Here is a 25,045-nt window from a genome sequence, read left to right as displayed (position 1 = left end):
TTCATCAATTCGACAATGTCATCACAACATTCCAGAGATCTCTGAAGCATCACACAACAATGCAGAGTTGATGACACAGCTGACCTGCAAAGTGTATCAGATACTTTTAAAGATGAATGGTGAAATTTGGCATGTCCTAGGGACATCACCAGGTCACAATAGGTCTTAGTACACATGGACAAGTAGAGATTTGCTCCAGAATATTGTGATGAGATCCATAAGCCACATCCACATTTATGGCAATTTCTAGTGCTCCCTAGAAATTTTTGCCTAGAATCCATTCTGGTCCAGACACAATTCCTCCCAATACGGAACTTAAATCCCAATCTAGCTTGAATTTCAGTGAGTAAGGAATCCTCAGAGAATTCTCAGCAGGGTTCCACATTTTATGTTATAAGGTAAGGAGTAGCCATTAACTTCAGATGCTCCATTAATGTTTTGCTCAAATTAAATATGCAGTTTCACTGGTAATACTATAGACAGCAGATGCCAAGCTAAATACTTTGCAAATATACTGTTGTTATATATGTGAACAACTAAAGATATTCACTTTTCCATTTATAATCTTTAGTATCACTACATTTCTCATTTCATGATGAACTGAATATATTATTTTACAGCAACAACAACGTAATTAAGAAGTATGTATCTCATTGGCCCTTTTATATTGCACAGCTTTCTGCTAAAAGAGACTTCCTGCCCTCAAATTATTCTCCAAAAACACTAGTCTAAAGCTCAGTAACAAAACAAAAAAAAATCTGTTTTTCTCAACCTTTTTATTTTTCTTTTCAGTACAGAGCAATGAGATTAAAAGTGTGGCAGACAGCCAAATACTTCAGCCATCGCAGTCACTAATAGATGCATTTAACATTTATGCAGCTTTCAAATGTGAAGCATCTGGTTCCAATTTCAAATCTGGCTTGCATTGAAAGTGCCTCCTCCACAATACTTTTATTATAAACTGTTCTTTTCCCTACTTGTTCCCTCCCCCCTCCTTTTTGGAAGAGGCTGTTCCTTCCTTCTTGCTGGAAGCCACCTGACCACTGCCAGGAAGAGGAATGCAAAACATTCCCAGGAGCAGCTCCTGACGTCAGCAGAGCATTTCATCTCCCAATGTTCAGAACGGTCTGGAAATTCCAGTCTCTAGTAGAACTAATTGAATACGATAGCAGCTGTAGCCTGCAATGAATCACATTAAAAACTGCTTCATGTTAAGATTATTGATGGTGGTATGAACTGCTCAAAACAAACACAAATCTGATTATTTTCCTACTGAACTAATGCACACTGTGATTGTGTCTACCTTGCTCGTTGTTACTTTTATCATATCCTTGAACCTTGAGCAGTTGCCCTTAGAAAGTTAAATACATACATAAAAGGACTGTGCATTATTTCTCTACTTCTTTCATACATCTGAGTGGGAAGGGAGATGGAACAAAGAAGGGTTTAGCTATGCTAACAGAGGGTTAAACATGACTCAGCTAGAAATTCCTCAAGTGGGTTCATGCCATGCATGGTTGTTCACGTCATCCTATCCAGCCTTCAGGATATTAACTACTTCTAAACTAGAAGTTATCCAGCTCAGCATATTTACATTCCCTTTTGATTTTTAGTCAGAATCAGCAGTGAACCTTATTGCTAACCTACAGACAATTAAATGCTTGTATTTTATTTCTTCACATGTAGTACCTTAAGCAAAACTACAGTCCCCAGAGTAGAACATCAAAGTAACAGATACCAAATGTCAGGTACAAAGTTCTGTACTTCCATAGAATGTTATATCCACCACTTCCACAGTGCTGCAAAGGTAGGTTTTTATTTTATTTTAAACATTTTGGCTATGGGAGCACGGAGGGGAAGGGAAGAAGGCACAATGTGAGTAGTGGTATATCTAGAGCTTAGACCATATCCCCCCCCCATAAAATGCTTAAAAAAGAAGGAATGTGAAGCACTGAATTACTCCTTCACTCTCAGACTACAGTTTAGTATTTTGTCCATGAAACATAAAGCTTTCACCATACTTGTTAAGCAATGTAGCTGTGAGTTCCATAGACGAAGTGTTCACAGAATAAGTAACAAAATTGACTGATTCCACAGTATGATCAAGGAATATGCACAACCCTAAATTTAATTAGACGGGTCTATGGTTTTAACACAGGCAAGGCCCAAATAAATAACATAAAACAAGGTTTCTCAAACTTGGATCTTCTCCAATTCCCATCATCCCTTACCACTGGTCCTGCTAGCTAGGGTTGATGGGAATTGTAGTCCAAAAACAATTTGAGACTCAAGTTTGGGAAACCCTCACCTAAAACATGATTTGAAATGATTCCGGATGTTTCCTGGGTTATCTTAATTATGACATTATAACTTTTATATAAACACAGTTCGATTATAAACCATACATGGTTTTGGGGTGTATTCTGGATTTGAAATAAATAACACAAACCTTTTAACATCTTTTGTTTTTCAAAAAACAAAACACCACATTATTTATTTATGCCGCATTCATACAATGTAGCAAGATTAGACTCCAAAAGAGACAAATTTTCATTTGAGCAGATTTTCAGCAAAATATATACTCTGCCACTATATATGTATATAAAATTGGGTGCTGTCTACTACAACAGTTTTAGTTATTGAGAACAACAACTTTTCACAAGGCCAAAAAAGTTAATATCCAGGAAGGAGGGGTTGCAAAGGGATGTGGAGTTATGCTAAACAATTCATCATAACAAATTTTTCCATGTGTATACTACAGGGAAGAAGGTTGTTCAAAAAGATGCCTCAAAATCCCATGACTCTCCTGAGTCCCATTCCAGGGATTTGTGGTCATGCAGTCACATCCAAGTTTCCCTGGCCCAAATTCGGTAAGAGATTTGATTCCTTTTAAATCACTAAAGGGAACATTTGGCATGAAACTGTAAATTCAGAGATTCCCAGGAACATATACACTTAAACTGAGAAAACATAATTTAGCAACATGCCATGACATAATTTTAACTTAGTTGTTAGTGAGCAAAATATTTTACAATGTATTGACTAGCAGCAAGCTCTCATAATGTTCACATAAAGGGTGAATTTGTATACTTGCTGGTAGTTTGAAAGACAAAGTGCAGTGTTGAGACTGGAGTTGTGTGTGCATGCAAGCTGGAAGCAAGGCAGCAGGCTGGGAAGGCAGAGTCAGAGCCATGCCTGATTTTTACTGGAATGCAAGGCTGTGGCTATGAAAGAATCAATACCTTATTGGGGTGTTAATGCTGTGAACCCCTCTGTCAGATTGTATATATGTGTAAATAAACCATGTATCATAAGGACATCTTGCTGCAAAGGAAACACGGACCATGGGTAAGCACTTGGAACCCCAAACCTAACATATAAAGAATTACTAGCCATGCTGATAAACTAACAGAACTGAAACATAATTAATGAGAATAAAGATGTTTGCAAATGACATGGTTGTGAACTTTTAAAACAAGCATGCCCTGTTAGAAGTGTTCACCTGAAAGTGTGCCATTCCATTTATGACACTTTATTGGAAACTTTCAACTTTTACTAAAAACTGTCATCAAATTTATTTGGTAAATGGTATTTTTGCAACCAAAAACAAAAACACGTGCACTTCTAAGACTATGTTATAATAGAATTCTGATGTTAGATTTGTTACCATAATTTATTACATTGTTAAACAAACGATAAACCTTTTAACTAATCATATGTTGTAGCTTACACAACAGCTAAAGAAAGTAGTATGTGGCTTAAATCAGGTTGGTATTCTCTCTGCACCCAATGCTTTATTTTGTTATTAATTGCTCATTTGTTATTTTTGTCTTGTTTTCAGAGTTTCCCTGTATGGAGGGCAACATCAAATAGAGATTAAATACTTCAGTCACATTAAATAGCAGCACTACCTCAATATTCATTACAAAATATAGAATCATAAAAATAGGAAATGGAAAAAATAACCTTAAGGTATGAATGGCTCAGAAATATGACATTTCCAGGATTAACAGCAATCAGACCTTGTGTTGGAACCATGCTGTGCTTGGAATACCATGCACTTCAAATGGGCTCCCCTTTCTTAAACTACCTATCTTTCATACCTGACCAAAAAAGAGAGCACATCCACATGACATTCATCCTGGATACAAGCAAAGTGCCTGATATTATGCCAGTTGGGATGTGCGTGGAAGGAAAATGCTACTCTGAAGTGATTCCTTAGGCAGTGTGCATGTATTCCCACTGGACCATCAATGAAATCTGATTCAATCAGCCTCATGTGTGGTAGACCGGTTTTGCCCCTAAAATAAAGCTATCACCTAGTACAGCATTTCACTTTCCCTTAGAAGAGTGAATGACAGCATTTTACAAAGAAAACGTAAAAGGGTACACCTGGGATAAACACTGGGGGCTACCTTTTCCACTTGTCCATGAAGACCCCACTGTCTGGGGAAGAAGCAGTTCCCCAAACCATTTGCATTCCAATCTGTAGCCTGCTTACTCTATTCTATAGAATCAAATTAGAACTAATGCTGCCCCTTCATTTGCACAGTCCCATACTGAACTCTCTATCTTGGACACACTGGAGTGGAATAGAATACTCCATGGGTAGGCAAAATGGAATAGGACTGAGAATCATGGAACTGGAATAAAGCAAAAGAACATTTAGTCAAACCCTGATCAAAGGAAGTCCTTCCATTCACCAATAACTACACAGAATGGATTGCAGAGCGCTAGGGGGAAGAAAGAAACTGAACTGCAGAAAGATGCTTAAGGCAAATATTTCAAAGTAATACAAGTCTGCTTTAAGAAAAGGCAAAATACATCAAGGACACTGGAAATCAGACCTTTGTGGGCGAGTATTCTTTTGTAACACAAAACATGCTGATCAGCTGGCACCTGAACCTGACCAAAGCCATCAGCTCACTCATTCTAAGGATACACCTGAACAATATCTTTTCCCTGTTGCAAGATCCCATCAGACCTGGTGTTACAGGAGAGTATTGCCCCAGGGCTTCAGGAGGGCCCACTGCCAAGTCTGACACGGTCTACCCCTTGAAGACTTCTCTGACCTTTGTCTGTTTCCTTGCAGACCACCCAGGATAATCACCATCAGTGTTAGAAACGAAGATATGAAACCTAGGTTATGGGCTCAATAATGGAATGTCTAGGTGCAATTAAAACTGCAGAGTGGAAGGAAAGGAGGACCTTTTTCTGCCTCCCCACTTCCAGCTACTCTTTGAAGACTGGAGAAGAGAGCCTCTTAAGAATATTAAGGGAGTGGACAGGGGAAGGACTAGACCATGTGAAAAATGAATATAATATTTTAGCTGCAGTTCATTCATTTTCAGCTTTGTATTCTTGTTACTAAAAAAACCGCACCTATCTCTGCAACACTGTCGATTAATCCTTAAAATCTTATTGTGATAAGATTTATTTTTAGTAGTTATATCAAGACTGAAAATTAGACATGATCCCCCCCCCATGAATAACTGTTTCAGGTAGCAGACAGGTCATTCATTGCTGGCAGGGGGCCATTAACTTGGCTAAGCCATTTGAAAATATTTTAGTGTGCTTTCTATCCAAAACTGTCAAAAGCAAAATTATTATCTTCTAACAGGGCCAGATTTCAGTTTTACCACTTCATCTTTAAACAAAATGTGGAATTTATAATGGGATTAAACACACATGGGAATACTCTTAAAAAGAGTCATATATAATTTAAAGTTCTGCATCTAGCCCAGAGTTAATTCCTACTATACATTTTTACTGACTTTAACAAAACTGTCTGCTATCCCTTATTGACGTCAGTAGACAAAAGCCCAATAGCAATTTCTGTCACTGTAGTATCTTTGGAATTTCCTCTTTCATATGAGTTAGAGATTTCCAAGTCTAGAATATTCTTCTTTATGGATCATTATAATATTTTCAATTCCCCCCCCCAATTTAAAAAAAATAATCTTAGACATGACAACTTATTTTAAAACAGGTATGTTCATAATGTATGACTCAGTTCACACATTTGTCAGAGGAACAGAAAATAAAATAAATATTCCTCCCTTCAAGGCAAAAGTTGACTTTTACAAACTTATCCTTTGACAACAATTAGATTTTTAAAAGTATAATATTTTTGCATATAAATAATGGGCAAATGTATATTGAAGTTGCTACTACTATATTTCAAATGTATTTACTAACTGTATGATCCTGCCATATACTAAAAAAGCTAACATGAAGTATTAGCAAATATTTGTTTGCTGGTGCATTCACCTCTGATCTTACCTAATTTGCTGTAAGCGGATTACATAACCACTTCACTTCTTAATCACACCCATTCTCTTAAATGTTTAACACCCCCAGAGGATAAGTATTGCCAAAACAGATATTGATGCATTGTCATAATAATGAGCCAACAGATCAATATGGCCTCTCTTGCTTTTGCAGGCTCAGTGTATTAGGTAATTGTGGCTGACATTTTGTTTTATTTAGGTTGTAGCTAGGTCTTAAATTGGAAATACACTGATGGATACTTCAGATCTGTAAGATTTGCATTATTCCACATTTCTTATGTACACTGGATGCACACGACTGCACAACCATTGTTTAAGGCAGATTAATTTACTTACTTAGCACCATCATCCCACACTCCCCTATTCCTAAGCTTCACATGTATTATGTGTACCTTGACACTCCTCCCCCATCTTGCCATATCAATTCTGCAGCTCCACATGGCACAAGATATCATAATGCCAAAAAACAAACAAAAAAACACCAAGTCAAGCCACAGTAACACCACTGGCATTCGAAATCCACACTGAAAGTGTGTGAGAAAACAAAAGTTCTTGAGAAAAATTTAACACCGATTGAGAAAGACAGGTTTCAGAAGGAGACAGGCCTAACAATAGTAAAGAAGGTTAAATATTTGGGGGTTAATATGACTGCTAAGAATTTAAACTTGTTTAAAGATAACTATGAGAAATGTTGGCTAGAAGTGAAGAAAGATCTAGAGATATGGTCAAACTTGAAGCTTTCCTTGTTGGGAAGAATTGCGGCTATAAAGATGAATGTATTGCCAAGGATGTTATTTTTGTTTCAATCTTTGCAAATTGTGGACAAGATGGACTGTTTCAAGAAGTGGCAGAAGGATATTTCTAGATTTGTCTGGCAGGGCAAGAAGCCTAGAATAAAATTTAAAATACTAACCGATGTAAGAGAAAGAGGTGGCTTCGCCCTGCCAGACCTGAAACTCTATTATGAATCGGCCGCATTTTGCTGGCTGAAAGAATGGCTGCTTCTTGAAAACACTGACATTTTGGATTTAGAAGGTTTTAATAATGTCTTTGGGTGGCATGCATATCTGTGGTACGACAAGGTCAAAGCTCATAAAGCATTTAAAAATCATATTGTCAGGAAAGCATTGTTTAATGTCTGGTCAAGATATAAAGACTTATTGGAGAACAAAACCCCAAGGTGGCTGTCACCAATGGAGGCAAAGGCACTTAAAAAGTCCAATATGGAGGCCAAATGGCCGAAATATTGGGAAATACTGGAACAAGAAGGGGATAAATTGAAATTGCAGAGTTTTGAGAAATTAAAAGATAAGGTGCGAGATTGGCTGCACTATTTTCAAATAAGAGAAGCCTATAACATGGATAAAAAAATAGGCTTCCAGGTGGAAAAATCAAAATTGGAAACTGAGTTGTTAGAACCCAAAACTAAAATACTTTCAAGAATGTATAACTTGCTGCTAAAATGGAATACGCAGGATGAAACAGTTAAATCTGCTATGATTAAATGGGCACAAGATGTTGGTCATAACATCATGTTTGCTGACTGGGAACGGTTGTGGACCACAGGTATGAAATTTACGGCATGTAATGCCCTAAGAGAGAATATTATGAAAATGATATACAGGTGGTACATGACACCAGTCAAGCTTGCAAAAATCTACCATTTGCCTGACAATAAATGTTGGAAGTGTAAAGAAAGTGAAGGAACATTCTTTCACCTTTGGTGGACATGCCCAAAGATTAAGGCTTTCTGGGAGATGATATATAACGAAATGAAAAAAATCTTCAGATATACATTCCTTAAGAAGCCAGAGGCCTTTCTCTTGGGCATGGTGGGCCAATTGGTGCCAAAGAAAGATAGAAATTTCTTTATGTACGCAACAACAGCAGCAAGAATTCTCATCGCAAAGTATTGGAAGACACAAGAGCTACCCACCCTGGAAGAATGGCAGATGAAGCTGATAGACTATATGGAATTGGTGGAAATGACTGACAGAATCCGAGACCTGGGAGAAGAGTTGGTGGAAGAAGACTGGAAGAAATTCAAAGACTATCTCCAGAAATATTATAAAATCAATGAGTGTTAAAAATGTGCTTGGATGGGTAATAAGTGGTAATTAGTGATAAAAGTTATTAAGACTATGCAAAAAAGGTATTGATAATTGGTTGAAAAATAGGGATATAGTATATGTTATGGTACAAAGTTTAAACATTTGACAAAGGGTAAGAATTTGCTGAATTAAATATTTGAATGGGAATACAAAAAGGGGAAGGTGCGAGGAGGTCAAGAACATAAGCATATGAAATTGAGGCTATTGGAAAAATGGAATGGTTTTATTTTTTCTTTGTTTAAATGTATTTTTTCTTAATTAGTTGTGCTTTTCTTTCTGTATTTTTTTCCTTTTTTTCTTTTTTGTGTGTTTCTTTTTTCTGTAATTTATGGTTTTTTATTCTGTGAATTTCTATTTTTCTTTTTTTGGAAAACTTTAATAAAAATCTTTTAAAAAAAAAATGAAAGTGTGTGAGAAAAGCTCAAAAAATGACAAACAAAAGTTATCCATTAAAAAAAAATAAAGATACAACTTAGTATCCTTATCATTGCCTAGGGAATAGTTTAAAAGAGGAAGAAAGTCATTCTGAAGAGCCTAAGTCCACATTAAAAGCATTACATTTATGAAGATTTTATTATCAAACACTTAGTACAATAATATAGAAGAATAAGTAAAGTTTAAGTTGTTTAAGACACTAGCCGATGACAATGCCTTTCTTTAAGAAACTGATTGTTTTAAGATGTAGGCTGCAGAATCTCAAAATATACTGTATTAGGAATTATTATACGGGATACAAGCTAGCCAAGGCTGCTACATCTCTCCCTCTCTCTCTCTCTCTCTCTGGATAGCTTATAATCTCCAACTCTAAAGTCTTTGAAGGAGTAATCATCAACAGATTGTATAATTAAATCTTTCTTCCTGCAGTGTTCTTGCAGTCAGTGACTTTGAATTTTGTTAAATTTTATTGTGGAGTGGCTGAGCTTCTTTTCCTTATCAGAGCTCTACTCTTTCTGCTTTTGCAAAAACTTCAAAGGAAGAATTTAAAAGACAACTAACTCTCTTTTTGATGGTAGGGATTTGTTTGGGGGTTTTTTGGTCCACATTGTCTGCTTGAATATCTATAACTTTTTAAATGCATACATTCTATCAAAGGGTTCTGGAGGAACAATATCCCTTTTGGTCCTGGTCTGACTGATGAATGATTGATCCAGGGAGCTTGTGTTTATCAATGTGATAAATAGAGAAACTAAAGATATACAACTTCCAGAAGTATAGCAGCATTTATTTGATTTGTTCTTGCTTGGTGCTCTCCCTCCACAATAGTAGCTGGAGAACTCAACAAGGTACAATGCATTCCCCATCAGACAGGTAAAGGATTGATGTCCGCTAGGAAAAAACCAAAACTTCTTGTTCATCACTTGAAAGACCAATACAGTGTCTCATTTCATGATGCTTCACACATTTGAATTTAAAATATTTTTCACAGTTATATCATTACATACACCTTGAAATGCAGCCTGGCCCAATAAGGTGAAATAAATAAATTTATGGAGATACACGAGCATGCCAAGAACAGATTGTGAATATTTTAATAAATAATTAAAAATAAAAATACTTACCAAGGAGGATGGATATATAAGACATCCTGCAGAGCTAGCTTGAGGTGAGCTGCTGTTTCTTTTGCAAAAAGAACTTTAAGCCTAGGCTCAACGACGGCAATTTTTTCTGTGGAAGAACTGCCAGCACAAATTTGTCGCAACTGATGGCAGACGGTTATGCAGAGATTGCATTCTTCGTGCATTTCTTCAATCTTCACAGCTAGTACACCAGATTTAACACCTGGAAATTAAGCAATAAAGCAGCTAAGATAAGTACTCCATGGGATGCAGAATACACACACGAGGACACAGCCCTACTTCTTCTACAGACATCTATGTGTGCAAGTAGGTGTTTAGATAATGAGCTTAGTTGCACTTTTTCATAGTTGTGTAGGTCAGATGTTACAACTCCCACCACCCCTGACCATTGGCTCTGCTGGCTGGAGCTGATGGGAGTTGGAGTCCATCAAACGGAGGTCCACAATTTCCCCACCTCTGGTATAGATATTCAATACATAAAAAGCATTCCATCTTATTTAACTGTATCTGTAAAAACAATCTATTAATATTTACCAAGACAACTTTAAATAATATTTCAGTACTGTGCAACATTAAATAAATACACAAGGCAAACTGAAATTATATCTGAATCCATATGAACCATAGCTCACTGGTAGAGCACATGGTCAGGTAGCACATGGTCAGGTAGCAGATGGCAAGAAGGATCTCTACCAGAGATGCTTGGGCTACATAGGCTAATAGTATGGTCTCCTATAGGGAAGCTTCCTATGCTCCTATCTGAAAGATATTGCTCTGCAGGCAAACAGCAAATGATAATACTGCATTTGACAAAAAGTGGGTTACCTAAAGGTTTTGGGGAACTTAAGTTATCCTCAGTCATCCCAGAGGTTTACAAAACAGAATAAAGATTTGCCTATAAAAAGTATTGCTTAAAATGAGTAAGGACATGCCGCATAAATTTTAGCAATGTATATGCTAATAGTGAGCTACAAATTTGTTGCTTAAATATGCAAACAACAACAGGCAATAGCTTCAGTGTGCAGCAAATCTATGAATTTGGACATAGATTAAAAGCTGCGTAGCTAGAGAAAAAACACTTGACACTTGAAATATTTAAGTATCAGAAAAGATGCTTAAGTATAGCGTACCAGGGCTTCTGAGCAGCTAGAAAGTACAGCCAAGAAGGGGTTTAAAGCACCACATCAAAGGAGTTATGTTCCAGTAATACTTAAGTGTAGTGCATGCAGCTGCCATTTCAATTAGGTCTTACATGACATTCATATGACAAGCTTGTATTACTTTTATGGTCTTTTTGCTCTCATTTGTTTTCAAATACAGTACTGAAGTAGAGAAAGAAAGAATATCACTTCATGAAAATTAGGCACTCCATGAAAATTAGGGCGGCAGGGTGGTGGTGGAGAGAGAATCTACAGATAATCAGAAAACCAGAAATGTACTACTGCAGAGTGTCGCAGACCTACATTTTTGAATGTAGGTCTTCATTTTTGAATGAAGCTTAAACTGTTATGGGGGTCCTTTCACAATCAGAAACAAGGTCTAAGTAGCCACTGTTAGCTTCTTCAATGGAGTTGTTCCAGATCACCACACCTTTACATCTGTGCTACTGGCTCTCAACCTTTGGGAATGTTGAAATATATAAACACACAAACACACACACAAAAAAATTGAGTCGTGCAAATCAAATTAGATCTACTAGACCCAAAATTCTTAAACAATGTGGACTAAATTCTTTTCTGGGGACCCTGAAGCTTAAGCTTCATTAGTTTCATGGCAGATGAGTACAGGACAGCTGGAATTATTAGATGCAACTTTTTAAAGTCCACTCGGTACAGTAATTTAGAGATGCCAACTCCAATGTACAGCCCTTTAGTCAAAGTGTAACATCTCAAAAATACGTTCAGAAAAAAGCAGATACTATTTGCTTTGACAATTTCAAATTGTTTTAAAATAAGACTGCTATGCTTTCTTAGAAAGTTCAGACTCATAAAATAAATTATACTAAGGGGCCAAAATATTTCCCCAAGAAAGCAAGACTATAATTTTCCCCCAGTAATGCCCCTGAACCAAACTTAAACATCTAAGCATTTTCCAACATGTTCCTGAACTCAGGCTGAAGTCAGCAGACTTAACTCAATCAAAAAACACTGCCAGTTATTCTTGCTTTAAATGCACACAAAGTTCAAGGTCTTTTTTTCAGTAATTCATTATATTAAGACAGGAATAGGGAACCTGTGACCTTCCAGATGTTGTAGGACTAACAACTCCTATCATCCCTGGCTATTGGCCATGATAACTAGGACTAATGTGAGTCAAAGTCCAATGTCATCTGGATGGCCACAAGTTACCCAAACTGCACTAAGAGGTACACAGGCTGCTGGATCTCCTTGTGCCTCAGATGCTGATCCTTGTTTAAAGAAGAAATCACGTGACTCTTGTTCTAGCACACTGAGTAAGTGGGTAGATATCAAAGAGAAACTGGAATAAAGTGATACAATTTGTGACGTCTTAATTGTACCAGTACATACATCATTCACTTCCTGAATACAGATATGCTATCTGAGTCCTGGTTTGATTTACAATGGGTTAGATAGCAAACTTTGAATGATCAAAGTTAGACCGACTACTGCAACTCTAGTTCTATGCCCTGCACAAAGGTACTTGGGACTGAAGGCCTTCCTAATCATACCACCTTAAAGTTTGAACCACCTTAAAGCTTTCAGCAAGGCGTTTCAAATACATATGTATAGATATGTTACTAGTTCAAGCAATTGAAAATTACATCTTTTCTCATCAGTTGAGTGCATGAGCACTGTTAGAAGTCGACAAAGGTCCTCAAGTTTCTCTTACCCCCACCCCTGTGCTTCTTTTTTTTTAAAACACAAAACTTATTATTTTACTACTTTGCTTATAGAGTAGTTGGGCACAAGGCAAAATACAGTACCAGTTAGACTCTAGCCACCTGGCATCTGAATATCTATAGATATTAGCATACACAAATTTATGTCCAGGGCACAAGGATTTGGGAATGGGGAATATAGAACAGGGGTCAAAAACTTGAGTTTCTCCAGATGCTTCTGGACTACAACTTCCATCATCCCCTGAACAGTGGCTCTGATGGGTAGAGCTGATGGGAGTTGGAGTCCTGCACTATCTGAAAAGCCACAATTCCCCCCATGTCTGCCTTGCAGTGACACTCAATTTATTTTAATCACAATTTCCATTTTAGAGTGTTGAAGTGGTACAAGAACACCACATGGAAAGGGATCATAGCACAGAGATAGGACACAAGCTGTGAATACAGATGGACAGGTTCAACCTCTTACATCTCCAGCAGCTGATGAGAAAGACCCGAAGACCCTAGAAAGCCACTGCTCGTCAAAGCAGACTTTACTGGGTTAGACAGACTCTGACCCACTATAAAGTAGCTTCCTATGCTCCTAGGGTTGCCATAAGTCAGACTCTCTTAGCTTCTCTCCTTAATCTGCATTATGGGAATATTATTATAATACATTTATTTATACCCTGCCTTTTCCCCAGACAGAAGAAACAAGAATCACTAAAATATAGAGAAAATAATTAGGGGGACATTATTATTATTATTATTATTATTATTACCCTTATTATTAATAATAATAATACCCCGCCCATCTGGCTGGGCTTCCCCAGCCACTCTGGGTGGCTTCCAACCAAGTATTAAAATACAGTAATACATCAAACATTAAAAGCTTCCCTAAACAGGGCTGCCTTCAGATGTCTTCTTAATTAATAGAATTAAAACTTTATATGGGTATAATAGCCTTTTAAAATATAGAAATAATTACAATAAAAATAGCATGGCAACAGCTCTTTTATTAAAAGCATTCAAATCCCCAAAGTCTGTTGGAACAAGGTCTTCACCTGCTGGTGGAAGGACAAAAAGGATGAAGCCAGTCTAGTGTCTCTAGGGAGGTAGCTCTGGGAGCAGCCACTAAGAAGGCCCTTTCCTGTGTCCCCACCAATCGTGCCTGTGAGGGTGGCAGGACCAAGAGAAGGACCTTTCCTGAAGATTTCAAAACCCAGATAGGTTTGTATGAAGGAATACGGTCTTTCAGATGGAGGTGAGCCATTTAGGGCTTTATAGGTCATAACCAGCACTTTACAGGGCTGTCTTAAGTTACTTTGCTATCTATAAGATGTAATATAATAGCAAAACTAGAGTACCATACAGCATTGTCCACACCCTCTCTTAGGCTTGGACCTTCCCCCTCATCACACTATTCACACAATTTCTTTCAGATTCCTGTAATCTATCTCTAATATGGTGATAGCACTGGAAAGTTCATTTCTTCCCTCCTAATGCAGGAAGTGAACATTTGTCTTTGTTTCTATTTTTGACCTGGGGTGGGGAACACTATTGCCAAATTACTGCAGCAGTGAGGTCCTGTATTTCTAGACTGTTTCCTATGAGAAGCTGTTATTGTTAACACACTAATGAAATGGTAGAGGCATAAAAAAATCAGGTCCACAGATTAAGCAACTGTCAAATATATCTATCTATCTATCTACCAAGGATTTGGCAACAAACAGCTAAGTGCAGGATGCAGTGCATAAATCGCAACTAAGATTTGGAAGCGAATGAAAACAGAGAATATTTCATAAGAAACTGCTGTTTCATACTTGCTGAACTTATAGTACTACAAGTTCTGTTACATGACTGTGCTCCACCCACTGGCAAGTGATGACCCCAATTTTCTTCTCTCACCCACACAATTATACTTAATGTGCAGCTAAAGCTTGTAACCAGAGAAGTGCTTTGGCCCCGTTGAGGAGATTAATACTGGTCCTTGTGACACTGCCACATGAGTGAGATCTGGATTCGGTTGGCTTGCTGTGCCTGGAGATCAGGCAGAGAGAAAGATCCAGGGTTGGGTTTCCCTGTTGCAGTAGCTGGATGTTTTAAAAATCAACTGATATCTGTAGAGGATCTGAACTGTTCTTCAGTCTGCAATGACTCAATCTGATGATATGGTAATAACAACTTCTTGGCTTCCAGGCTTGGCAGGCACTTCGGAGGGTCAGTCTACCTTGCCCTCTAAAGACACCCTGAGCCTTCCACATGTTAAGACTGGGTCATAGAATCATAGAATCATAGAGTTGGAAGAGACCACAAGGGCCATCGAGTCCAACCCCCTGCCAAGCAGGAAACACCATCAGAGCACTCCTGACATATGGTTGTCAAGCCTCTGCTTAAAGACCTCCAAAGAAGGAGACTCCACCACACTCCTTGGCAGCAAATTCCACTGTCGAACAGCTCTTACTGTCAGGAAGTTCTTCCTAATGTTTAGGTGGAATCATTAGGTGGGTCATTACAGGCCTGCACCTTGGACTCATGAAGGTGGAGTTTTAGGTTTGGCTGTGCCATTAGTTTGCTGCCTGCTCTTGTGCAAGTGACTTGATCTCTTTAATCCCCACTTTCTCTACGTACATAAAAAGAAAACAGCAAACATTTCTTCTGTATGGTGCCTGGAGTCTGAGTAACCAGAGCTATGCAAGCAATATCATTATGTAAACCCTTTTGCCATACTACAGATCTGAGTTCCGTAACCATATGAATACACGTCTACGCAAAACCTTTTGGTTTGAAACTGGAGTCTTACTAGTTTACCTGTTCAAGTTGTCAACACACTGTCAATTATGTGGAAATTGAAGTGGATTTTTTTCAATCATGAAAACATATCTGCCTTTTAAACAATTGGAGTTTATCTCCTCCAGATCTATTGCATAAATCCTTTGTTTCTAATCCATCTAATTAACCTTGAGTCAGACATATTAACAAACACAAATGTTTACACATGCCACCTATAATATGAAATCCACAGCCAATGATTCAAAATTCTAACCTCTTGGCTCTAAACTCTAAACCTCAAACAAAAGAAGAATTATGGTGTGACAACTGGATGTACAAACAGGGATCTAAATACTGTGTTTATACTGATTACACAAACACACCAATACATGGAATATCAACATGGGGGACAAAATCATGCAATGGATAGTGTAGTGCCACTGAAAATGGGAGACTCTGTTCTAATTCCTAACCAGGTAAGACGTTCACAACCAGAGAAGTTACATTTTCTTAGTCATTCTTACTTCATAGGATAACAACTGTTAATAAACATTCACAATAAATGTGTTTTAAAATATTATGCAGTGGGCAAGACATGCAAGTTAGGGATGGAGAAGAATTTTGTTTGGTCTGCATTTTTAAGTGAACTAGTTAAGCGAAGTCCTACTGAAATGAACTTCGCAAGCCCTTCTTTGAATTTTTGTGATATAGGATTCATTTCAAAAAAATAGTTAACATCAGTAACAGGTGTATTTTAGGATAAAACTAGTTTAGAAATATGAACATTAAAATAAACCACATATTTAAATATATAATTGAGATTAAATCTGTATTTAAATACAGATTTTGTAATAAAATAATACTTATGTGTTTAAATTTTCATATTGAAACCGACTTACGAATAAACATTTGCAAAACTGGCACAGACTAGAAATCAACTGGTCTGACTGTCCCCAATGCATGATCATAATGTTGACTGTTGTTAAAAGAAGCCCACAGTGCTATTTAAAGCCATACTTCTTTTGAAAGTTGTTGCCTTTCCAAGCTGTCAAGTCTGCTTCCCTGCAGATTTTCAAAGATCTAGAAGGGTTTCTTTGGGGAACTTTTCCATACTGAACACTTAGGATGGGTTGTTTCCACAAGTATAATTCTGTTAAGTCTGCAAAGCACGTCAATTACGTAACGTCATTCTTCCATTGTTCTTGTTTTCTGTTGAAGACAGTTCCACATACTTGAGCACAGGTGTACCCAACTCAGCCAGAAGGCATCTGGCAAGGGAAGCTTTTGAACATAAAAACCAATGACTCAAGCCAAAGAGAGGGGAGTTGTTAACTTTACACACACTGTACAAACTCCTGTAAGTGCTACTTTATGCCTAATCATAAAATCTTATATTTGAAAATGTTTACTTTTACCCAAGCAACACTTTGGATAGGAATATGTAGGCGAACAACAATGAACACTTAATCCTGCTTGGAACTAAAACGTAGTCAAACTTCTTTTTTTAACTGACATGCTCTTACTTTCTTCTCTCTGCTTTCCCTAAGAAGTCCTATGTTAAAAAGAAAAATAGAAGCTTTTATTTCTGTGCTTTGTTTCCAACACCATAAAATATGAGGTGATAGGAGGACACAAAGAGAACATTGGCCACTTGCCATTCCCCTGTGGGTCTAAAACAACAATTTCTAGCATTCATTACAATTGTCAACAAGAAAACCATCAAATACAGTGCCAAAGAAGTAAAGCTGAAACACTTAGGAGGATGAAAAATGCCACAAAAAACTGTTCACACAAACGTTACTGCTAAGAGTGCCAGCCCAATGTGGACTGATACTGTATCGTTGAACCATAGATGAGTGGGACAGAATCTTTACAGCAGGAGCAATAGCCATGATGCAGGGAGATTGCCTAGTCACCTTATTAGTTTCAAACAATGAATATGCACAATTTAAAGTTGGAACTAGGAGCACAATGAAGACTCAACTTTAAATTTCCCTGTGAAGAAAAACAATCTCAGGAGGCTCAAAACAGGCAAGTGCTGAATGAGTGGGGAAGATGGAAGATTTTAATCCTTTAACTATGTTTTCTAGCTTCCCAACATCCCCAACTGCAACTTACAGACAGGCAAGTAGCTAGCGAAATTATGAACATGGAAACCCCCATAAAGTTAAGGGTTAAGTGCCCCTTCCTCCCCCAGGTTGCTTATTAATATAAATAAATTAGGACTCTGTTACATATATTTGCGTGTAACATCTAGTTTGGCTCTAGGAATGTGCCTTAGCACCTCCATTGGTATATTTCAGCAAGAAGTATGCAGCCTAAAAGCCTTTTGAACTTAAATCTCAATGGCTAGTGATTAATGGGAATGAGAAAGAAGGGATAACTTGGAAGTGTGGAAGAATTTTGGCCCAGAAGTCCAGATTCCTATCTGTCCCCACCCCACAGGTTAACTTTGATGGGTGGGTAGGACAACCCACCTGTCAAAGGCCTTCCTGAAGCAATTTGGAAGCCATGTGCTCATCTCATCTCAAGCTCTGAGCACAGGGCTTGCAAAGTTCATTTCAGTAGGACTTACAGCAGCTGTGTGATCAGGTTCCCCATGAGAAACTGAATCACACAGGTGGTCCAGCTGCATCTCTATATGCCCTACACATGATGTCAGGTATGGGACAGCTGAATCTTCCAATCATGCTCAAGGCTTTGCCCACAGACATTTCAAGAATCAAATCATTGAAGACTAGTAGCAACTAGATGGTTGCTATATCCAGATGTGAGGGAAAGAATAAAGTAAAGGCGGGTGGGGGTGGGAAGTGTTTGTAGGCATTGCCACCAGCTGATAGTTCAGATACAGCAGCATACTAAGAAACTCAAGGCAACAAACTAATTAACATTGAGGTCTGAACCCCATCAATACCAGTCCCCTTCCTCTGCAAACAGGTCTGTTAACCAAACGTATTTGTGGAAGCAACTACATGTGACATCTGGAAATGCATGGTTGGACCTCCAGTAGGTTTTTGTTTAAGTTTAATTGAGTTGCATGGGCTCCCAACTACAGTTGAAGCTGAAGCACTGGTGGAAGCAGGGTTACACACTTTCTTTATGCTCCCCGCCCCCATGACACTCTCCCAGCTCCTATTTGCACTTCAAGGGGAAATATATAAATCCTATACCAGATAACTCATTCTGGGACGAAAATAAAGCCAGAACCTAGGATTTACCTACATCAGAAAAGTAGTCGCTTCTCTTTCATCACTGACCTTATGGTCTATGTGACTGTATGTTATAGAGTTTCTAAAGGGATTTAACAAGACTCCAAAAGTTAAGATGATCCAATCTCATCTCATTGATCTCTGAGCTCATCTGTCTCTTGCATGTTTGCCTTGAGCAACAACACAGAAGCAAGAAAAGTACAGATATCCCAAAAAATCCTGTGAGCCGCTGTATTTTAAGAAATATTAATAGGGAAACAAAACAAATAAAACCTCAAATGGCAGCAAGACAGCAGATGAATTGCTGCTAGATTTCCAGTAAAGATACTTTTATAATAATTTGCTTTAATGTATCACAGCAAGACACTACTTTTTTCTACATTCCACTTCTCTTATCAGCCACTGTGGATATATATTGGTCAACTATCTAATACAGCTTTCTTTTAACATATGTTAAACCCCACAATAAAAAGAAGCTAAATGCATGCGTAAGCAATGAAATGTGCAGTCAAACTTAGAAAAAGCTTTTACTGCAACAGCTACCATGCTTGAAGAACCAAATCAAAGTTCACTTTTCAAAGTGGTTAGCCTCTTCAGCTGTCAAATTTGCTACAGCTCCATATATATATTTTTGTTAAAAAATAAAAATTACTCTGCTCTTCAAGCCAAAAATGGCTCCTAGGCTGGTCTGTAAATCACTAAACACAGATAGTTCCTGCCCTTTAGCTTACCCTTAAAAAGATAGTTCCTGCCCTTAAAAAGAAAAACGTATTAGGGGGGAGAAGGAAACAAGCAAACTCAGGAACAAGTTCTTAATTGCAAGTTCTTCTAAAGACCAGATGCGATGGAAAAGCTTAAGGAGAGGAGGTGTCAGAAGTTGCTGATCTCTTGACTATGTTGATGGAGTGGCCCTCACTCCATTTGTTCCGTCCTCTGCTGCAGTCAGATGTAAAAGCTGCCATCAGGTAGCAGTTCATAGAGAGAGGAGCCTGGCTTCTTGCTGATGGTATCCCTGCATCTCTCCTCTCTTACAGCCTAATGCAGGGGTCAGCAACCTAAGGCCTATGGGCCACAAGCGGCCTATGGGGGTCGTTCAACCGGCCCATGGACCCCCGCTGCCCGCTCAGTCGGCTCCCATGCGCCACACTAAACCGGCGCGGAACAGAGTGGGAACTGTCTTCTGCGATGCTGGCTGGCTTCCCATTGGCTCCTGCAGCCAATGGGAAGCTGCACACGCCTCCTCCGTGCTGGACGGAGTGCCGGAAATTGTGTTTGCGCATGTGTGCATGCGCGCGCACTCCGGCCCACTGCGGCGTCTGCGCGACCGTGAACCGGCCCAAGCCACAAAAACTTTGCCGACCCCTGGTCTAATGGAATGGCTGTTAAGCTTAAAATAAAAAATGAGGCCCTGCCTTTTAAGTATTTCTTTGCACAACGTGCAACGTGCAAAGAACAACAGAATTAAATGATGGGTACAGTTTGATTTCACTCCCAAAGGTGCACTATTCCACTGTCTCCCAAGACAGACAGGTGCCAACAAAACCTGCCACTAAGTAGCAACAGTCCTCAGCCTTCTCGTGTATTTTTCTGATATAGCCACAATACAGAACAGGTTGTCTACTTCTAAGACAATATAGTTGTTTTGTGTCTCATTAGTGTAAAATGACTTTTAGCATTAATTGATCAATGCCTTAATAGTATCACAGTCACAGAGTGAAATCTTTAGTTTGAGGTAAGAACTATGAAAATATCAAATAGGTTTTTGTAGCACAACTGCAATCAGGACACCCTATTGCTGTTGCAAACTTCTTCCTGTTTGCAGTGAAGATCCTAAGTAGTATTAGCAAGTACAGGGGTACAGCCTGAGAGTGGTGCACAGAGAACTGCTCAAAAACATAGGCAGCATATATTTTAGAAGTACAACTGTATTAATAACACAGGCTGTCCAACTTAACATCACTAATATAAGGATGTGTCTTCACTGAAAACAAAAGCAAAAGCAGTACACTCTGCCCCAAGTAGTTTTCATAGTAATCAAATGTTTCTTACCAATGTGATCATCAGAAATACACTGATGCTTCCAAAAGCTAATGGCGGCCCTCTTTCGGTTCTGGAGTCTGTTCAGTCTCTCTGCAAGCCCGCCCCTACGGAGAATGAAGAATTATTCAGTTATACCAATATTTTACCTTTGTTCCCCAAAGTACCAAGGAACAGACATGATGCCTCATTTAGAGCCAAAGGGGTGCTATAAATCAACACTTGCATATATTTGTAAAGCACATCAGCATGTTATATAATCTACATTTAGTATAAGTTGTTTTCATACACAGTTTTTCCAGGAATAAAAACCAGAGCAATTCTGAAAGGGGCACAAGAGCACTCCTTGGGTCAAAGCGGCTCTTCTGCTGAAGAGTGTAATTTCAGCCACAACTGAGTGCACTTTTGACCATTAGCCTAGAGCAGATTACTGGAAGATGTGTGACCACTGGCAAGGAACGCATCCCAAAATACTTCTCACACATACTTGACCCCATGATTCATATCATAAGCTGGGTCAAGTATGTACTTTCAGTGGTCTGAAAATTGTCCACGGCAGAAACAGTTCAGTGTTCACAAGGGGAAGTGGCAAGCAAAGCAAATAAACTGAAGGTAATATTGTAGCAACCTATCTACAATTCAGATCAAAAACAGCCTATGTTAAAAGCAAATATCATTTTATCTGAAGTTACCTTTTTGCTAATGACTGTCAGGTAAATGGCTGAATTATGCAGTGAATTATCTTTAACTACTCAGGTGAGCTCTCTTAGGATCCCCCTCTTTGTGAGGTTAAATTTGTTGTGAAGGTAGGATGGAGAACATAACAAGGCCCAATCTCCTAGGACCCAGTGTTATAAATTTTTTAGTATTTCTAAACTGCTTATTACTTTAAAAACTCTCTAAGCGGTATACAAAATCACAATATAATAACAAAATAGTACCTATAGAGTTCCAGCTGAACTGAGCTACTTGGTAATTTATTTGGAACGTGAATCCTGTAATTTTTAAAAGCCAATATCCTAATTTTACCAATTGTGCTTTCAAGAAAACAGCTAAAGTCACAAGAATTGAGAAGCAAATAAAGGTAAATGATTGATTTGTACTTTGGTAGTAATAAAAAGCTCAAGGAGTCCAGAGTATTTTATAATCACTTGGGACCTCTTAACCAATTATTTGCCGGACAAAAAGTAAATTGAGAGAATTGGAAAAAGAAGAAAATATGCAAATACTGCATAAATGCCATTGTCTCTCTGCTACCTAGCCCTTTTCTTTTTGTGTACAATGGCAAAACTCTTAAAATTAATTGCATCAAAAAAGCCCACTGCCCATGAATGCAAGGACAGCATGCAGGCTCAAATGACCCTATATTCAGTCTTGCATTCAAACCTTTGACAGTCTTCTTAGTTTCCATTGAAGACAAATCTGATCACAACAGCAATAAAAAAATGAGACAATCACAGCAACAATGAGAGTAACAGATGAGCTCAGCCTGTTAATTCTTTCACATAAGAAGAGAGAGTGCTACTGTGAGCATGTCCTACTCAGGGGCTTCTCATAGGAATAGAATGCTGAACTAAACAGGCATTTGGTCTGAACAAGCAGGGCTCTTCTTATGAGAAACATGCAATTTTTCAATATACCACTTCCTGAAGAGTATGTCTGGCTCTTCTAAAGTCAGTGTATGTGCCCACTTGTGCATGAATGTGTATGCACAAACACCTCCTGTTCCATCAGCAATAACAGCGAGAATTGCTCTTACTGGGGAAACTGAAACAGTAAATGCAGAGGGGATAGGGATTGAACAAACGGACTAAGGACAAATATAGATACAGAAAATGGAAACAGGGATAGATAAAACGTATGGTAAATAGCTGAAGTGCTTCAACTGTTATGTGTGTTTGCACATCTTTAATTGTGTATTGAAAAACAAAACTAAATGCAACTCATGAAGTGGAGGAGTTATTTATTTTCACATTCAGTCTATTAACATTTTGGAGTAGTCTACCGCATAGAAGCTTGGTCAACTAAAGCTGGAATATGAATCATTTGTTTGAAGCTTAAAATAAGATGGAACTTTTGGGTTCAGAGCAGTTTGCATTTAATGTCATGTAGGCCTGCTACAGAGGCAATGCTGCATCATGTTATCAAGCACTTGTCCCTCCTCACCTTTCGTACAAGCATTCTATACCCCCCTTTCCGTTTTGGAGGCAACCATAGTTGGTAGAGAAATGATTCTAACCACAGTACCAACTGAAGCTGGAAACCACAGTTAAAAGCAGATTTGAAGCCTGGTTTGATGCCAACTATAGGTGGGAGAGGGGAAGAGAGTCGGAACATACCAGATGCACTCAATCACCAAACTACGGTGCTATATCTGCACAATGTGTTGTGTAGAGCACAGTGAAGTTTCTGACATTTATCTACCTCTTAATTTCATCTCAAAAGAGGTTTGCAGAGCCATTTCTTAATTTGCCCTCTCATAAGCCTAGGCTGTGGCCTAATACACACTCTGAGCATTACTCCATTTAGCTGTGGCTCTCCAGGGTTTCAGGTAAGCATTTATCTCATCCCATCTGGAGATGCCAGGGACTGAACCTAGAGCCTTTTGCATGCAAAGCAGATGCTCACAAAATGAACTGACTGGAATAGGAAGAAAAAGAAGGGCATCTATGAGACTGGTAGAATGTTAACTTATTCAATTAACAGATATGCACTTGTGCCATTCAACTAAAAACCCATTTAATTTCAGTGCTCTCTTTTCCTGTAGAATACATTTTACTTTCAAAGTTATGGCTCATCTCACAGGAAAAAGACTTTGTTTTACTGTGTGGTATTTTAGAACATTCTGTATTTCTACAACTTTGATAAGGTTAAGTCTATTAAATAGGTCAGATATTAGTGTTTAACTATTCAACAGCAGAAAGCGTGTTTATATAACAATATGAAAGTTTTGTTTTGTTTTCTATCACAAATATTACAATGTGGAGAAAAGCTAAGACCAGCACTACTAAAATGTGAGTAACTTTACAGGGGAAAAAATGCTATAAAATTGATCATCATTATCTACGGTAATTTGTTCAAATATATGACTCACATCTATGAAAATATTAATGTGATGGTGTGGTGCATTATTGCTAATTTTGCTTCAAACTTACCCAGTGACAACAGCCCCACCCACACTTCCAAACAATATAATTGTGGCGCACAATGTGAATGGAACTTAGCACTTTCAAATGAACTACAAACATTGTGTTCAAAATTCAGATAAGTAATTATTGATATGAAAAACAGATATGACACAGTTGTGCAAGATAGAAATATTTGAATCAGCACTGTAGAAGGAAATGTTAAGATGGTGGTTATTGTAGTAAACTCATCATAAGATGATTTGCTGCAGTGACTGTGTGAATGCTTTGAAAAACTGTATACATATATCACTAGAGAGCTAAAAATGAATTAACCTATGACTTACAGTGACTTAAAATGGCATGATTCATGATTTAAAATGGCCAACCCTTTCAAAAAGCCTTTGAATGTTAAAACTCTTAGATTTTGCTCATGTTGAAACTACTCTTGTTATTATTACCAGAATGCTACAATGAAAAACAAAACAAAACATATATACCTCAGAAATTTTCTTTTCTTTGCAGAATCTTCTGGAGTCTTCATGTTCTTGTCTCTCTTTTTCTGTGGTGTCTGTAGAAGTATCTGAGCAGATTTTAACCAGTCACTTGCTGACCTTCCTGTATCTGTTTCAATCCCTGCTCCAAAATTGAACTCGGGCTTTTTATGGAATTCTAAATCAGCAGCTTTAGTTTCTGCTTGGCATTTTTCCAGACTTTCACTGTCTGATGAATATTCTGAAATTTCTAAAGAAATTGTCTGCATAAAAGAAATATATAATTCAATAATTAGAAGATAAGCAAACCAAATGTCACATCAATTAATAGGAACACAAAAATGTATTGCTTTGGCAAGCAGTACTAGTAATTTGTCCAATATATTCAGAAAGTCATAACAGTATAGATGTATGCATTTGATAAATCAAAAGCTTGTCAGAAAGCATTTTTTTTTTAGTCATTGGCAGAACACTGGTAAAGAAAGAGCCAAATGAAGCTTCCAAAGCAGGGAGTTCCACGTTATGGGTGCCACACCCTCACCATCACAATGGATAGGCAGATTCACTTGGGAAGAGCGGGTCACAAGCCATTTA

At 38.1% G+C, this 25,045-nt stretch overlaps 1 protein-coding gene across 7 annotated transcripts in view; it reads right to left on the bottom strand.

Moving 5' to 3' along the window:
* SPIDR (scaffold protein involved in DNA repair) overlaps positions 1–25,045 on the bottom strand; it is a 161,904-nt gene that overhangs the window by 77,784 nt on the left and 59,075 nt on the right. For all 7 annotated transcript variants that reach the window (XR_014550261.1, XM_083622897.1, XM_083622895.1 and 4 more), the window contains exons 6-8: positions 24,458–24,714; positions 20,845–20,939; positions 9,961–10,180 (exon numbers count right to left, since the gene is read on the bottom strand). Coding sequence is in view for 6 of the 7 variants with exons in the window: in XM_083622897.1 (XP_083479023.1) it covers positions 9,961–10,180; positions 20,845–20,939; positions 24,458–24,714 (572 nt within the window). In the remaining variant the exon portion in view is untranslated. The remainder of the gene's footprint in view (positions 1–9,960; positions 10,181–20,844; positions 20,940–24,457; positions 24,715–25,045) is intronic.

The sequence above is a fragment of the Podarcis filfolensis genome, assembly GCF_964270895.1.
Source record: "Podarcis filfolensis genome assembly, chromosome: 7".
In the NCBI taxonomy this organism is placed as follows: Eukaryota; Metazoa; Chordata; class Lepidosauria; order Squamata; family Lacertidae; genus Podarcis; species Podarcis filfolensis.
This window is presented reverse-complemented; position numbering and strand designations above follow the sequence as displayed.